The sequence below is a fragment of the Papio anubis genome, chromosome 19, assembly GCF_008728515.1.
Source record: "Papio anubis isolate 15944 chromosome 19, Panubis1.0, whole genome shotgun sequence".
NCBI classification, from domain to species: Eukaryota; Metazoa; Chordata; class Mammalia; order Primates; family Cercopithecidae; genus Papio; species Papio anubis.
Window position 1 is genome coordinate 71,180,165 of NC_044994.1, and position 13,913 is coordinate 71,194,077.

Consider the following 13,913-nt stretch of genomic DNA (forward strand, 5'->3'; position numbering starts at 1 on the left):
CACCCTGGCACCTCTGCCCTGGGGGTACCACCACTTACAGATGAAGAAAACGAGGTTTAACAAAGAATTTAAGGTTGTTCCTCAAGTCACACATTTAGTAAGCAGAGAAAGTGGATTCCAATCCAAGTGTGTAATAAGAGCAGTAGCAGCACACCTGGGGAGCATACTGCCCAGCAGGAACTGTGGCCACTGTGCCTTGAGCTCCCTCTTTGCATCCCCTGGGGGCTGTAAGGAAAACATCCCACATTCCCTATTTTACAGATAAGAAAACCAAAGCCCAGCTTGCCCAAGGTTATGCCGCTAAGTGGCAGAGTCAGCATCTAAATTAGCCTAAATCCAGAGTCCCGAGGAATCCTAGTTACTGTGCTGTGTCACTTCTCCCTCCCTTCCTGCAGCACCGAGTTCCCTCTCATCCCCCAACCCCACTCACTGGACTGCCTTGTGGTCTTTCAGGACTGAAAGCAAGCAAAGAGAAACAGTTCACAGCGATTGCTAGAGCTCGAAATTGAAGCTACATGCTTCAAAAGAGCTGTATTCTCTTAACTTGTGCAGTGAGAGCTTTTTGGGTTGCTAGTTCTCACTGTTTCCAAGATCCTATACAGAATGCAGCCAAAAAAATGAACTGATTTTTATTGACATAATTTTCCCTCACATTTTGCTCAGCTGGTAAACGATCCATAGAATGGACTTGTGTGTAGTGTACCTGACTGGGAGAACATACAATGTATGATTTGTGCAAATTAAAAGGGTTTTATTTTAAGCTAACTATCTATTGCTTTTTTTTTTTTTTTTTGCTGTAAGACAAGTTCTTTCAAAGAGACTGTTGGTAGATCGGAAAGACATACATATGGTCCTGTTCTTGGGAACTCTCCCTCTAGAGTAGAATCCTCATGGGGGATGTGCAGAGGCGCCCACATGGATAACAGAGGCATGGCCATGGCGTGGCACGTGCAAGGAAGACACGCCCACGCCCTCAGAACTCTCTGTTCCCGGGCCGCGCCCTGAGCAAGCTTCCAGTGCCCTTCTCTAGGCTTGCGTTTCGCTTTGCCTGAGCCGGTGACCAATGCGCCACCCGTCCAGAGGCCATGTCTGAGTTCACTGCGGCTGTGTGCTCTGGCCTCGTGTTTTGTCAGTAGACCCTTTCTGGAAATGCTCTGGGAATCATGACTCATTTCTAGAAATTCTGCCTGAATCTGTTAAAGGTTTTTCAGGAGAAAAGTTAGTAACATTTTCATATTTCATTATAATAAAGGCTAATACCAAAAAATCTTAAAGTTTTTTTTGTCATCATTACCATGCATTCTGATTTATAATATTAGGGACATTGTGGTTAGCTTGTTCATGTATTATGTGTTTTTCTTTCAGGTTGGTTTGTTGGACCTTGAACTCAATCGGCTGACGAAAGCACTATTTTTGGCTTTAGTTGCTCTTTCTGTTGTCATGGTAACCTTACAAGGATTTGTGGGTCCATGGTACCGCAATCTTTTTCGGTTCCTTCTCCTCTTTTCTTACATCATTCCCATAAGGTAGGTTTAAAAACGAAAATAAAACAAATGTCTGGTTTCATTGAGTATGATTTTATTGAAATTTATCTTTCTCAGTGTGAAAGAAATTATCCAAACAAAGCTAGAGAAGTAAGAGCCAGGAGTTCTGAGGAATCTGGAGGAATTCTTCAGTGGAAATGTTGTTGGGAAGACGTCGTCAGTGCCGGTAGAATGATCTAGAGGTGTCATACTTTCCTGATAGTGAATGTGTTGACGGTATCCTCTTCAACAATCAGAAGATATTTCCTGATGAAACATAAACCAGAATTGCACAAAATTAGTTTTGTTTTTTGCTGATAGACTTTTAAATTTCCAGTGCCCTTTGATCTGTGTGGAATCATTGGCATTTTAAAGTTCTATTTAATATATCTAATATCTGTCAAGTTAGATAAAATATTAAGGCTGTGTTTTTAATATGGACTTTCATTTCAAAATGTTAACCTATGTTGTAACTACAGATTGGGATATAAGTAGTTAATATTAGATGCCTATTTAATGTAAAGACTAATATTTTCCCATATGAACATAAATCCATTTTAAAGTATTTTCAAAAATATTTTAAGAAAGATATTCTTAATATGTATGATTTAAAGTTTTCATAGGCATGAACAACTGAAACCTAATGGTGGTAAAGTACGAGTCTGGAACATCTGCCTTTTGTAACAGAGAATGGACTAAACCAGTTAGAATGCTGAGGCTCAAGGATGCAGCCACTTTGAAGAGACAGATATCTCTGTTTCTAACCCAGCTTTCTCCAAAATTTGCTCTGAAGGGTGATGTCACTTCCATGTAGTTACGTCCTAAAGTCAGAGCTATAATCTGTTCTTGGGAGGTGTACACACTGCACTGCCCTCACAGACAAGCGCTGGGAATGAATCCAGCTGCTCTCAGCCAGTCTGTTCGAGAGGTAGGAAATCAGCCTCCTTTCTGCCCGTCACAGCACAGATTCCTGTGGACGCTCCCTTCCACAGTGTTGCTGGTTCACGGTGGCCAGGCCGGTGCAGAGCGCACGCAGCAAACAGCAACTTCTCGTTGCAGCTGTGTGACTTGCTGCTGACATGGACTTTCTGCACTCCATAAAGCTGACTGCAGAGATGGCTGTTCCAACCTGACTTGTGGATTGAACCAAATAAGGCCCAGCTTCCCCACTCTCCTCTCCCACCACACTGCAGCTATCCCCATGTGCCAGCTGCTTCCCACCCTAGCTGTGTCCTCCGCTTCGGTGCTCCTCTACCTCATCATTCCGTGGCTAGGCTTGTCTTGTCACTTGGCTTTTACCCTAAATACTCTTCCTCAGAGAGGCTGCCTTTGTCTGCTCAGTACAGACCAAGAAACAGCCAGCCACTTGCTATCACAGCAGCCTATTGAATTCTGTGTAGATCTCTATGACATTCATCTTGTTTGTTGCCCGTTTCTTTCTTCTCACTAAGCCCTGTGAGAATAGAGGCCTTGTGTGGCCCGTTTGTTGTCGTGTCCTAGTTAGGGCCTAAAACGGAGCACGCTTGGGATGTGGTAGGGCCTCCGTAAGTATTTGTTGAATGGACCCATTACAAAGGCCCCGTCCTGCTCAGAGGACCCAAGCACAGATCATCACAGTTCTTGTGCCAGCACGTATTGAGTGCCACAAGTGGACTCTGTTCGTCTTTGTCCTCAAAATACCCAGCCCCCCACTGGCTAAGTGGCAATTAACAAAGTATAACCAGAAAGTAACCTGCCTTTTTTATCTGTCTGTCATGCCAGAATTTACTTATTCGGATGTGATGGTCCTTCAGGTAGTTCTCATTTGTTGTTCAGCCTAAATACTCACCTTGATCCCAGGCCCTTCACACATTGCATCTTCTCTCCACCAGCTTCCTCCGTTTGATGCCACCCACTCCCCAAGAGTCTCCTTTGTCTCCAGACACATGAATGAACCCTGGTATCCATTTTTGTATTGTCACGTGAGAAGATAGGTTAGCCATCAAGTGAAGGAGGAAATAAGACATTTCTCCTGCTTTTCTTAGTTTCTGCCAGTTGGAATGCCTGTCTCAGGCAAAGCAGGCTGCAGTGACTGGCCCAGATGGAGGAGCTGCTTCTCCTAGAGCTGCAGGGAACACCTCCTGACACTGTGGCCTTGTCACTCGAAGACCTTCTGACTAATGGGAGTCGAGTCTCTGGTTCTCAGGAGCTCCACGTAAGGCACGTAGTGAGGCACATGTACATGTTTGTGCCAGCTTGAGAACCTGGCTCAAGGGTGGCATATTTTTCTCCTATGGAGAAAATGTATTCCAACTCCCAAAATACATTGATAGACACTTCTGCGGCATCTGCCTTTTGGGTTGTATTAGGTTATGCGTTCATTTTTATCAGAGCTTCATAACACAGAACATGTTTGGGATTCTTCCCCTGCAAGTTGCTTCCAGAGCCTCATAGCATGTTGTTTTCATTACCATTTGCTTTGTGGACTGGTATGTGGTCATTTTATAAATATTCCATGTATGCTTTAAAAATATGTGTATTTTTACATGAATCATTCTATATCCATTAGATTGATCTTCTTTAATGTATGCACTTTACTTTTAAAAAAAAAAACAAAAAACTCCTTTTTAGTTACTGAGAGTGTGCAAATCTCTCACCATAATAATGAACTTGTTCATTTTCCCATGCCATTTTGTGAATTCTAGCTTTGTATATTGTGAGGCTATGTTATTAGTTGCTTACAGGTTTAGAATAGCTCTTATTCTGGTGAATAAAAATCTCTTATAAACAGCATTAGCTAGGTGGTAGTGATGTTGTCTTAAATCCCATGCTACTGTCTTTACACTTACTGTGATTAACACTTTATTTGCATTAATTTATGCCACCTTATTTTTGCTGTTTGTTTTACTTCTATATTTTTCTTTTCTTTCTTGCAACCTTTGGAGTTTTTTCAATTCCATTTTTTCTATTAACTTGAAATGATACCCTATATTTCTGTTATTGTGCTTTCCCTAGAAGTTTTACATATTTGATATGTAATATTTAGTAAAGTTTAAAGTTAAGCTTTATCTTTACTCTCCTCTCAATCAATGCTAAGACCCTAAAATATTTTAAGTCAGCTTATCTCCCCTCTCCCATCCACTTACATGCTTTACTAGTCAACATTTGCTTTCATCTTGTCATCCTGTTTGGTTTATACTCGGTGTTGGCACTAGGCCTCCAGGCTGCAGCCTTCTTGGCATTACTGCAGTAGTAAAGGGTGTTTCTAGCGAATCATCCTACATATTCTTGATCAGCCTTTTCTCAAAGAGGATAAGGCTTTTAGCAGGGTAAATTTCATTTACAGAAGAATAACCTTCATGATTATGTCTGAAGTAAGACTTGGAAAATACAGTGCGTATTATTCACGTTCAATCCCATCGCTTTTTATTTTGGCCAGGCGAGGTGGCTCACGCCTGTAATCCCTAGCACTTTGGGAGGCCAAAGCAGGTGGATCACCTGAGGTCAGGAGTTTGGGACCAGCCTGGCCATCATGGTGGAATCCCATCTCTACTAAAAATACAAAAATTAGTGGGGTGTGGTGGCACATACTTGTAATCCCACCTACTTGAGAGGCTGAGGCAGGAGAATCGCTTGAACCCAGAAAGTGGAGGTTGCAGTGAGCCAAGACTGCGCCACTGCTCTCCAGTCTGGGCAGGCAAAAGAGCAAAACTCTGTCTCTAAGAAAGAAAGAGACAATACAAGGTAGCAAGGTAAGTGTTGTGGTCAGTAAAAAGTCAAAGCTGATGCACTGGCCCCTGCTGACACAGAACAAATGGGCAGGCCATCCAGTGCCCTTGGCCTCTTCTTAATCGGAGGGGACAGGTGAAAGCATATAAATGAAACAGTTACATAGTAGTAAAACACTATGTAGTAAAGTCAAACCGGGCACTGGAACAGAGAGAACCTTGCAGGCCTTCAGAGCATTGTGGGCCTTCCCTGGCCGGGTGCTCATTAAGCGGCGGCCCGCATGGTGAGGCCGCCGTGGAAGACCTGGGGAAAATGTCTTGGCAGAGAAAGCACATCGTCCCAGCACAGCAGAGACGGCCGGTGGCTGGCACACGTGCACTCCAGCTCAGCCTCCGCAGCCTCCAGCACAGGGCGCCTGCTCCCGTGTCTGTCGAGCAAACACATCTTTTTCTAGGAATTCCTTGTTTTTTGCTCTCTTTAATTTGATTTTTCTTAACGTCAGTTGATTTCTTTCAGTTCTAGAATGTCACATGATGTTCCTTTCAAGACTGCTTCTCTTTCACTGCGTAAAAGGCCTAATGAGAGCTTTGCTTCCTTTTGTTTCCAGGGTACCTCTGTCTTTAACTGACAGAAACTATTGAACAGTATTGGGACTTTTATTATGTTTTAGTGAAATATTTTATTTATATGGACTATCTCCAGTTACTTCTTTCTTTAGTAAAATAATATAGAAAGATTTGACCTTTTTCCTGTATCTGGTTAGCAAGAAAAATTAATTATAGTTATGAAAATTAGTTTATGTAATAAGCATTTTTTAACTAAAACTAATTTTTGTTTTCATACCTTCGTAATTATATGTATTTATAGTAAAACAAAATAGAAAATAGGGCAGGCGAATAGCTTGAGTCCAGGAGTTAGAGACCAGCATGGGCAATATGGTGAAACCTGGTCTCTCCAAAACAAACAAACAAACAAACAAAAAATTAGCCAAGCACGGTGGCATGCGCCTGTAGTCCTAGCTAGTTGGGAGGCTGAGGCAGGAGGATCGCGTCAGCCCCAGAGGTGGAGGCTGCAGTGAGCTGAGATCACGCCACTGTACTCCAGCCTGGGCAGCAGAGCAAGAGCCTGTCTCGAAAGAAAGAAAAAACTAATAATAAGAGAAGATGATAAGTATGATCTATAATCCTGCTGTCTCTACTCAAATTCTGTCAAAACATTTCCAGTGTATTTATACAGACTTACAAATACGACTATGCATATTTATATCTACAAAAAATACCCACACCCCAGATTAAGTCTGTGTATCCTTCTCTAGTGTCTGCTTAGAAAATGAGGACGATAGCAGGCTTTCTGCAGGTCTCTCTTGCTCTGGTTTTTCAGTCAACAGTTTGATGTTTAGCATGTTCGGTCATGCTTGGAGAGGCTTTCGGGGCAGAACTGTCACTTCCCCTCAGTTTGGCTTCAGAACATCTTACACCACTTCAACACAAGGCTCTGCCGTGTTTCTCTCACTCAGGATGCAGTGACACAGGGTGCACGCGGGGTGAGATCCGCTGATGTCAAAAGCACAGGACACTGATTCGGAGCGTTAAAGTTCACATTTGATTAAAGCCAAGTTTGTTTTCCTTTTGCAAAGTTGACGTAAAATATGAATAATGACATGTTCTAGTATTTGCTAAATATGCTTTTGAATTGAATAAAAGGTAAGACTTCTAAAATATGTTTTGGTTTTGCACGGTATGCAAATCTGAAAAGTAAAGTGCTTTTTTCTTTTTTTTCTTTTTGAGATCGAGTCTCGCTCTGTTGCCCAGGCTGGAGTGCGGTGGCGCCATCTCGGCTCACTGCAAGCTCCGCCTCCTGGGTTCACGCCATTCTCCTGCCTCAGCCTCCCAAGTAGCTGGGACTACAGGCGCCCGCCACCATGCCCGGCTAATTTTTTGTATTTTTAGTAGAGATGGGGTTTCACCATATTAGCCAGGATTGTCTTTATCTCCTGACCTTGTGATCTGCCCACCTCGGCTTCCCAAGTAAAGTGCTTTTTTCTCTGTTGTCCTAACACTCTTAAAGGGCTTTTCAAATTTAAGAGAGTTAAGCTGTTTTATAAAAATTCCTCTTGTATGAAGTAAAATATTTTGAGTTACTTGATATAATTTACATTGTAAATTTCAAAGGAAAATATTATAGTATTTAACTTTTACTTTTGTAATTCTAAAATTCGTACATGTTCCCTAAATCCTGTGCATCTCTCATAAGAAAAGGAAAATTGATTATCAAAATTCTGTATTCATTTAAAGTTCTCTGAGGTCAGGGACTTGCAGTTACTTCCCTCTTTAATTATTACCTCTTTCGTCCATATGCTTTGAAATGTTATATACCAGTGTAGTTGATAATGCAGAAAGTGTCTACCAGTGTGGGTCAGTGTTTTTACTCCCACATGAGGCATATGTGGGTGTTACAGGCAGAATGTTGTTTGACAAAGTGATAAAGGTGTTCCTTCTGCGAACACCGAGGAACCTCTTGTCAATACAGCGGCTTTGTCCTTCCGAGAACACCGAGGAACCTCTTGTCAATACAGCGACTTTGTTGAAAGCACTGAAGGTGCAGGGTGTGTGTGGCTTGGGAGACACAGTTTCTTCTCATTTACCAGGGGTCTGGCATCCGACCCAGTGAGCGTGGGGATGCTTGCCCGTGAGCTTCCAGAGCGGATGTACTGGGGACCCCCAGAGCTCTGTGCAGTCGGCACACCCCCGGAAGACCAAAAGTGTCAGGCAGCACAGGCACAGCAGTCATTGCTCCTGGATTTGGGAAAGAACTTTCCTGAAGGAAAACTTTTAGGAGCTTTATCAGGTTGCTTTTCAGTTAGGTGCCCTTTCTGTGACATTTTACGGGTTTTTGCTAATTTACCAAACAGCTTTAGTCAGACCTCATTTTCCAGGTTGAATGCTTGGTGAAAAGAGTGTTTTCAACTTCTTTTGACCTAATGTGATATTCAGGTATTGATGATTTGGAAAATTTGGAGCCTATCCAGATTGCATAAAATGCTAATATTGGGAGATTCATTGTTTGGAAAGCATTCACCAAGGGTGTGTCCAGGTGGCGGTTTGCTCTTTGAAGAGATAGATTAGAGGCAGGTATTAGTCCGTTCTCACGCTGCTGTGAAGATACTACACTAGACTGGGTAATTGATAAACAAAGGAGATTGAATTGACTCACAGTTCTGCATGGCTGGGGAGGCCTCAGGAAACTTGGAATCATGGTGGAAGGGGAAGTAGGCACCTTCGCAAGGCAGCAGGAGAAAGTGTGAGCATGTGAAGGAGGAACCATCATACACTCACCAAACCATCAGAGGAACTGTCACATGCTCATCAAACCATCAGACCTCACGAGAACTCATTCATTATCACGAGAACAGCATAGAGGAAACCACCCCCATGATCCAATCACCTGTCTCCCTCTACACATGGGGATTACAATTCAAGATGAGATTTGGGTGGGGACACAGAGCCAGACCCTCTCAGGAGCTGACTAAAGGATGTACTCTGCAGAAACCAGGAATAGAGAGGGGCTATCCAAGAAGGATCTGTGTTGGAGTCTGTTTTCTAATAGTGTGGACTCTCAGGGTATATACAGGAGACCCATCATGTTTTATCAGCAGAAACTACCAGCTTGACCTAAAGGAACAGAGACAGGGTGAGATGAGAGAAGTCTGTTGGACTCCCAAAATCTTATAGGCAGGAAACAGCTTGATAGAGCTACTGGCTGCCAGCACGTGCTCCCTTTCAGAAAGAGGAAGAATGACCCCAGGGTCAGAATTGACATGGGCAGTGCAGAGGTCACGGAGCTGTCGGCCTAAGGGGCACTGAGACGCAGTTATTCTGTTATTCTCAGCTCTTGAAACCTGACAGAGTTTGCCTTGCTGAATTTCAGACTTGCTTGGGATCAGTGATCTTACGTTCCTTCCAGTTTCTCCCATTTGGAATGGAAATATCTATCTATCCTTGTGCCACCACTGTATTTTGGGAGCAGATAGCTTGTTTTCTAGTTTCACAGGTCCACAGGTGGAGAGGAATTTAGGTCCCAGGATGGACCATGGCCAGTGTCTCACACATACCTAATTTAGATGGTTTAAATGATGAGATTTGGGACATTTGAGCAGATGCGGTTTGGATGAGATTTTGGACAATGTTGATGCTATAGTAGGCTGAGACATTTGGGATATTGGGATGGGGTAAATGTATTGGGACTGATGTAAATTTGGGGAATGCTAGAGGGTGGACTCCTGTGCATGCAGTGATGGCCCCCAAAGCATGTGCCCACATGAAATCTGTGAATGGAACCTTACTTGAGAAAAGAGTCTTTGCAGATATGATTAAGATAATGATCTCTAAACGAGACCATCCTGAATTAGAGTAGGCCCTAATTGCAGTGAATGTCCTTGTAATCAAAGGAGTAGGAATATACCAAGGAGAAGGTGAGGTGAAGACAGTGGCAGAAACTGGAATGATTCCGCTACAAGCCAGGGCATGCCAAGGACTGTGAACAGACCCAGAGCTGGAGAGAGGCAGAACAGCCCACCTCCACCCTCCCCACCCCGCCCCACCCCCGACCAGTATCCCGGAGGAAACAGCTCTGCCCACACCTTCCAAATGGTGAGAAAATAGAATTCTGTTGCTGTAGGTCATCTAGTGATGGCATCTTTAAGAAACCAGCACACCACATAGAGTCATTTTTTACAAAATGCTTCATCCCCTGCTCTTGGCAAGGTAGCGTCAGGAAGGGTGAGATGCTACAGTGTCCCATGGCTACTGTTTGGCTTGTAAGAAACAGTTCAGTTTCCCGATATTCAGGAGTGTTTCCTTTCTGCCTGTTGTTCCTTGAGTGTTGTGGGAGGATGTCTTCTTGTCCTGCTAAGTGTCCTGCTAAGCTCTCACTTTTTAATAGGCAGCTCAGCCTTCTGCATGCTGAACACTTAGTTGAATGTGTAATGGTTCTTCATTTACTCAACATCCAAGTATGTGCTTTTGGGAAGGTATTGCGATGGGCCATTCAGCTTAGTACACGCCCCGTGCCACTGTGTGTGAGCGTGCAGGGATGAATGGCGCGCACCCTCGGGGCCCTGCAGCGCAGTCCTCAGCGTCTTCATCTGGACACCCTGTTCCCCTCCCTCCCTCTCCTTTCCCTGCTCTTTCTGTCCATAGAAGTAAAAATTATCTAAAACTTTAAATTACTTCCTCCTCCTCTCCCCACAACCTAGCCCTCAACAAAAGCCAAAAACCTGTCCCTAAACGTGTTGTTTAGAGTTTTTTTTTTTTAATAATATATTTTTCTTTAGGAAAAAAATATTTTTCTATAATTTATCTTTATGTTAAGTTTTTAGTTACTGAGCATGGCTAACTCATGAACTCTCATCACTAGTTTTATATAAAGTTGAAATAAAACAAAGTTTTATTTTATATATACAAACCTTATTGCCTCTAATTGTGGAAATAGTGCTGGGGAACAGAGAAGTCATTTGATAGAAAAAGGGCATAGTTTAGAAGTAATTTTGGCTAAAGAGCCCCTTTTTCCGGTTTGCTTATTTGAACTCAGAAAATTCAGAAAAATGAAGAGGTTTCTAAGACTGTTTGGGGAAACAATTTGAAAAATTTCTACAATGAAGCATGTTTTCCAGATTTTAAGGTCAGTGGAGATGCTGTGACAGGAAAACTGGTTAATACTGCTTTTCTAATACCACAGTCCATCCCCTTTACGTGGCACATATGCCGGGGGTTCCATATATGAACCCTGAGTGTCCAGCGTGGCTGCAAAAACCATCTAGCACTTAGCACCATTATCTTCACGCAGTTTCAGAGTTAAGGTGCCATACACGTTTAAGATGTTTCCTTTTATACTTTTTCTGTATAAATCTCTTATTAGTTATAGCATGAATTATGTGCCAGTTTTTATATTGGCTTAGAAGATACATTTTTGCACAATTCATTTCATTTCTTTTGAAATAATCACTGTCTTGGCTTTAAAAAATTATAGTTAACAAATTTGTTTTAATCTATCAAAAAAGTTATTACTTTTCGTTGCACGGGCTGCTTCAGCAGCCTTTGAGCATTGTTTTGTTTTGAAATGTGTGGGCTTTAAAGTTTTCATTTCATTTTTAATAGAGAATTATATCTATTTATGAGATACAATATAATGTTTTGGTGTATGTATACATTATGGAATGCTGCTTTTATTGTTAATTTCTTGCTTTTCCTAAAGGTTTGTCACCTAAAAATTGCATATATAAATATATGCAGTCATCTCTTGGTACCCATGGGGGATTGGTTCCAGCAGCCTCCATGGATACCAGAACCCATGCATACCCAAGTCCCACGGTGAGCCCTGCAAAACCTATCCATAGGACAGGTGGACCGTCTGTATCTGCGGGGGTCACCTTCCAGGAATACTGTGTTTTGATGCATGTTTGGTTGCAGACGCAGAGCCCTCAGATACGGAGGGTTGACGTGAGTTACTAAAAAGAGTCCGTATCTGAGTGGACTTGCACAGTTCAAGCCTGTGTTGTTTGAGAGTCAGTTGTGAATTAGTTTTTCCTGTTTTGTTAGTTTCTATAATTGAAATCATACTGGATGTTTTCTTTTTCTCTTATTCCTTTTGTTTAACATGGCTGCGTGCAGGAGGTTGTGTTGTCCTCTTCTCGTTTCTTGCAGCTTGTCATTCTCTTGCATGAGCACATTCCAGTGTATCTAGTGTATCCAGTATATCCGCTGTTTCGCGGTTTGGGTTGCTTCCAGTTTTTTTACAGTGGGCAGCAGTGCTGCTATTAACATTCCATGAATGTGTATTCCACACATTGGCACCCTGGTATAAGGTATCTAGGAGCGGCACTACTTGGCTACATCATTTGCCAAATTTACCAGATAATGTTTTAACTGTTCTTCAAAGTGGTTGTACCAGTTTGCCATTCCAACATCAATGTCAAGAGTAGTTCACATCTTCAGCAACACTTAGTATAAGTGGGTTTCTCATTGCGGTTTTAATGATCGTTTCCCAGCTTGATAGTGAGACTAAACAATTATGCCCATATATATAGGCTATTTAGATTTTCTCTTTTGTGAACTTTCTAAGTCTTTTGTCTGGTGTTCTGAGCAGCTTGCAGTTATCTATTTTAGATGCCAAGGCTTTCTCGGCTTATGTTTTGCTGATATCTTTCTCAATCTGTAGTTTGACTTTTTACCCACCCATTGGTGAAATTATGAAAAAACAGTTGTTGATTTTACATGCCAAATATATGAAGGTTTTTTTTATTTGTTATCACTTTTTATGTTGTTTAAAAAATCCTTCCCTACTCCAAGGAGATGAAGCTCTCCTTTTACATTATCTTCTAGAAGCTTAACTATTTTTCCTTTGACCACTATAAGTGTTTTTTGTTTTTTTAAATATATATGGTGTGAAGTACAGTTTTTAAATACCATATTTTTGCAAACCAATTGTCTCAGCACCAGTTATAGAAAAGACTTTTCCCAGTGATTTAGTGCCCCGTCTGCCATGTACCAAGCATTTGTATACACATGGGCCTGTTTGGGTTACCTGTTCTGTTCCCTTGGACTGTTTTTGTATTCCCACCAAATAACAAACTGTGTGTTTTAATAGACTTTTATAATAGTTTGACATTTGATAGAACAATTCTATCCTCATATGCAGGTTTGTTATATAGGCAAATTTGTGTCATGGCGGTTTGCTGTATAGATTATTTCATCACCCAGGTGTTAAGCCTAGTACTCATTAGTTATTTTTGCTGATCCTCTCCCTCCTCCCACCCTCCACCCTCTGATAGGCCCCAGTGTGCATTTTTCTCCTCTGTGTGTTCTCACATTTAGTGTGTTCTCACCATTTAGCTCCTAGTTATAAGTGAGCACATGTGGTATTTGGTTTTTTGTTTCTGCATTAGTTTGCTAAGGATAATGGCCTCTAGCTCCATCCATGTTCCTGCAAAGGACATGAGCTCATTCTTTTTTATGGCTGTATAGTATTCCATGATGTAGATGTACCACATTTTCTTTATCCATTCTATCATTGATGGGCATTTAGGTTATTTCATGTTGGTCAGGCTGGTCTCGAACTCTTGACCTCGTGATCCACCCGCCTCGGCCTCCCAAAGTTCTGGGATTACAAGCGTGAGCCACCGCGCCCAGCCTGATGTTGAGCTTTTTTTCATATGATTGTTGGCCACGTGTTTGTCTTCTTTTGAAAAGTGTCTGTTCGTCCTTTGCCTACTTTTTAGTGGGGTTGTTCGTTTTTTTCTTGTAAATTTGTTTAAGTCCCTTTTAGATGCTGGATATTAAACCTTTGTCAGATGTGTAGTTTGCAAAAAAATTTTCTCCCACTCTGTAGGTTGTCTGTTTACTCTGCTGATAAGTTTCTTTTGATGTGCAGAGATTCTTTAGTTTATTGAGATCTCATTTGTCAATTTTTGCTTTTGTTGCAGTTGCTTTTGGTGTCTTTGTCACGAAATCTTCACCCGTGCCTGTGTCCTGAATGTCACTACCTAGGTTGTCATCCAGGAGTTTTATAGTTTGGGGTTTTGCATTTAAGTCTTTAATTCATCTTAAGTTCATTTTTGTATATGATGTAAAGAAAGGGTCCAGTTTCTCTGTCCTGCAAATGGCCAGCCAGTTATCTCAGCACCAT

At 42.0% G+C, this 13,913-nt stretch overlaps 1 protein-coding gene across 15 annotated transcripts in view; it reads left to right on the plus strand.

Annotated features, from left to right (window-relative positions):
• Positions 1-13,913, plus strand: part of ATP9B (ATPase phospholipid transporting 9B (putative)) — a 287,191-nt gene that overhangs the window by 172,940 nt on the left and 100,338 nt on the right. For all 15 annotated transcript variants that reach the window (XR_002518773.2, XR_002518774.2, XM_009192938.3 and 12 more), the window contains one exon: positions 1,366-1,526. Coding sequence is in view for 13 of the 15 variants with exons in the window: in XM_009192938.3 (XP_009191202.2) it covers positions 1,366-1,526 (161 nt within the window). In the remaining 2 variants the exon portion in view is untranslated. The remainder of the gene's footprint in view (positions 1-1,365; positions 1,527-13,913) is intronic.